This window comes from Rhagoletis zephyria, unplaced genomic scaffold (assembly GCF_001687245.7).
Source record: "Rhagoletis zephyria isolate East Lansing unplaced genomic scaffold, Rhagoletis_zephyria_1.1 Rzeph_scaffold_04344, whole genome shotgun sequence".
Lineage (NCBI taxonomy): Eukaryota > Metazoa > Arthropoda > Insecta > Diptera > Tephritidae > Rhagoletis > Rhagoletis zephyria.
The window spans coordinates 7,708-9,150 of record NW_016161427.1 but is presented as its reverse complement, the minus strand read 5'-3'; the positions used below and the strand labels follow the sequence as shown (position 1 = coordinate 9,150).

General features: G+C 40.5%; 1 protein-coding gene across 1 annotated transcript in view; it reads right to left on the bottom strand.

The window, feature by feature from the left end:
- Positions 1-276: 276 nt before the first annotated feature.
- Positions 277-1,443, bottom strand: part of LOC108370605 (uncharacterized) — a gene marked incomplete at its 5' end in the record, with an annotated part of 8,321 nt that continues 7,154 nt past the window's right edge. Inside the window, 2 exons of the mRNA XM_017625961.1 lie at positions 277-676; positions 1,090-1,435. Coding sequence (XP_017481450.1) covers positions 277-676; positions 1,090-1,435 — 746 coding nt within the window. The remainder of the gene's footprint in view (positions 677-1,089; positions 1,436-1,443) is intronic.

The window sequence follows — 1,443 nt, the reverse complement described above, 5'->3', positions numbered from 1 at the left end:
ATGGTACTTAATCGCGTATCGGTTTTCTTAAAAAAAAAACACGATCTAATCAACAGTCGTTGCGATTAATAATCATTATTTAACAGATCTGATTAAAACTTATACATACATATTTTACATGAATTCATTTAAATATCTACAATTAAATGCATTTAAAGTTAAATATTTAACATCGAATCAAAGCCCTACTTTCGCCACAAACACAAACATCTACACCGAATCAGACATCTGTCTCTGCCACTTTGGAGTCCGTCCGTACCGCCCCCGCTTTTGCCCTCAGAGCCGCGGACTGTCCAACACACTGTTTGTGGTCAACATGGTGCCGCTGTTGGCCATTATAATTGAGTTTCCCGCCACCGACTGATTCGATGAGTTCTTGCGCCGAAATAAACCACCGTTTAGTTGTATGCCTTTGAAGGTGTCGAGGAAGGCGCGTCGAAATCCCGCATTCATGAAGCAGTAGGTAATTGGATTACAACAGCTGCTGGAGTAGGCGAGCAATTGAAAAAACGAAATCGACGTGTAGTCCACATATTCGTAGATAGCTGGGCCTATGAACATCGCCACCGTGTTGATAACATATAACGGTGTCCAACAGATGAAGAACTCCAACACAAGCACAAATAGCATTTTGATAACGCGTTTCTTACTCTCCAGACTTTTGGTTTTATTGGATCTGCGTGCGGTGAGAAAATTTGTTAAAATAAACAAATGGAAAGAAAACCGTTAATCTAATAAATTGATGCGTAGCTGGGGTGCAATATATCACTATTCGAATGCTATTAATATGCTACATTAAATTTAAATCAAATTGCCGGTAAAATGGCGCTACATGTGCCCTAATCTCATTATAGCAGCTTGGCGGCTTAGAGGCCTATCGTTTCTTTGGTAAAAGAAGGCTGACATTAGTAGAGCTGTTTGTAAAAGTCACACGCAAATGTGACGGAGAATACTAAATTGCAAACAGCTCACTATATGTAAAGATATACATACATACTTACATATATGTACGAGCATATGTATCAAATAAAAGTTGCAGCATAACAATGAGCCATTTTATTTAGCCCTGTACCATTTGGGCATACTTACCTCCTTAATGCGGTGTCGTGTAACCGCAGACTTGGTGTTGATGTTGATTTACTTCGTTCCATATCCTGCTCTATATATAATTGTAGCTGTTGTTGTTGCCGCTGTTGGTTCAACTTGAAACGATGCTGCTGTGGCACATTAATCACAGTCATCGAGGCAGATGGTGATGTGCTGCTACCACTGCTGGCACCCATTCTCCCATTCCGATCATTATTATTGTGATTTAGTGATTTCATCGAACCGGCTTCCATGCAATACAAATGACGACGTTCGTCTGTCGCCGTGAGTAGTTTACGTTTATGATTTGCCGTTGTTGTTGGCATCGAATGCGTTGGGACGATGTCATCTGCAAGT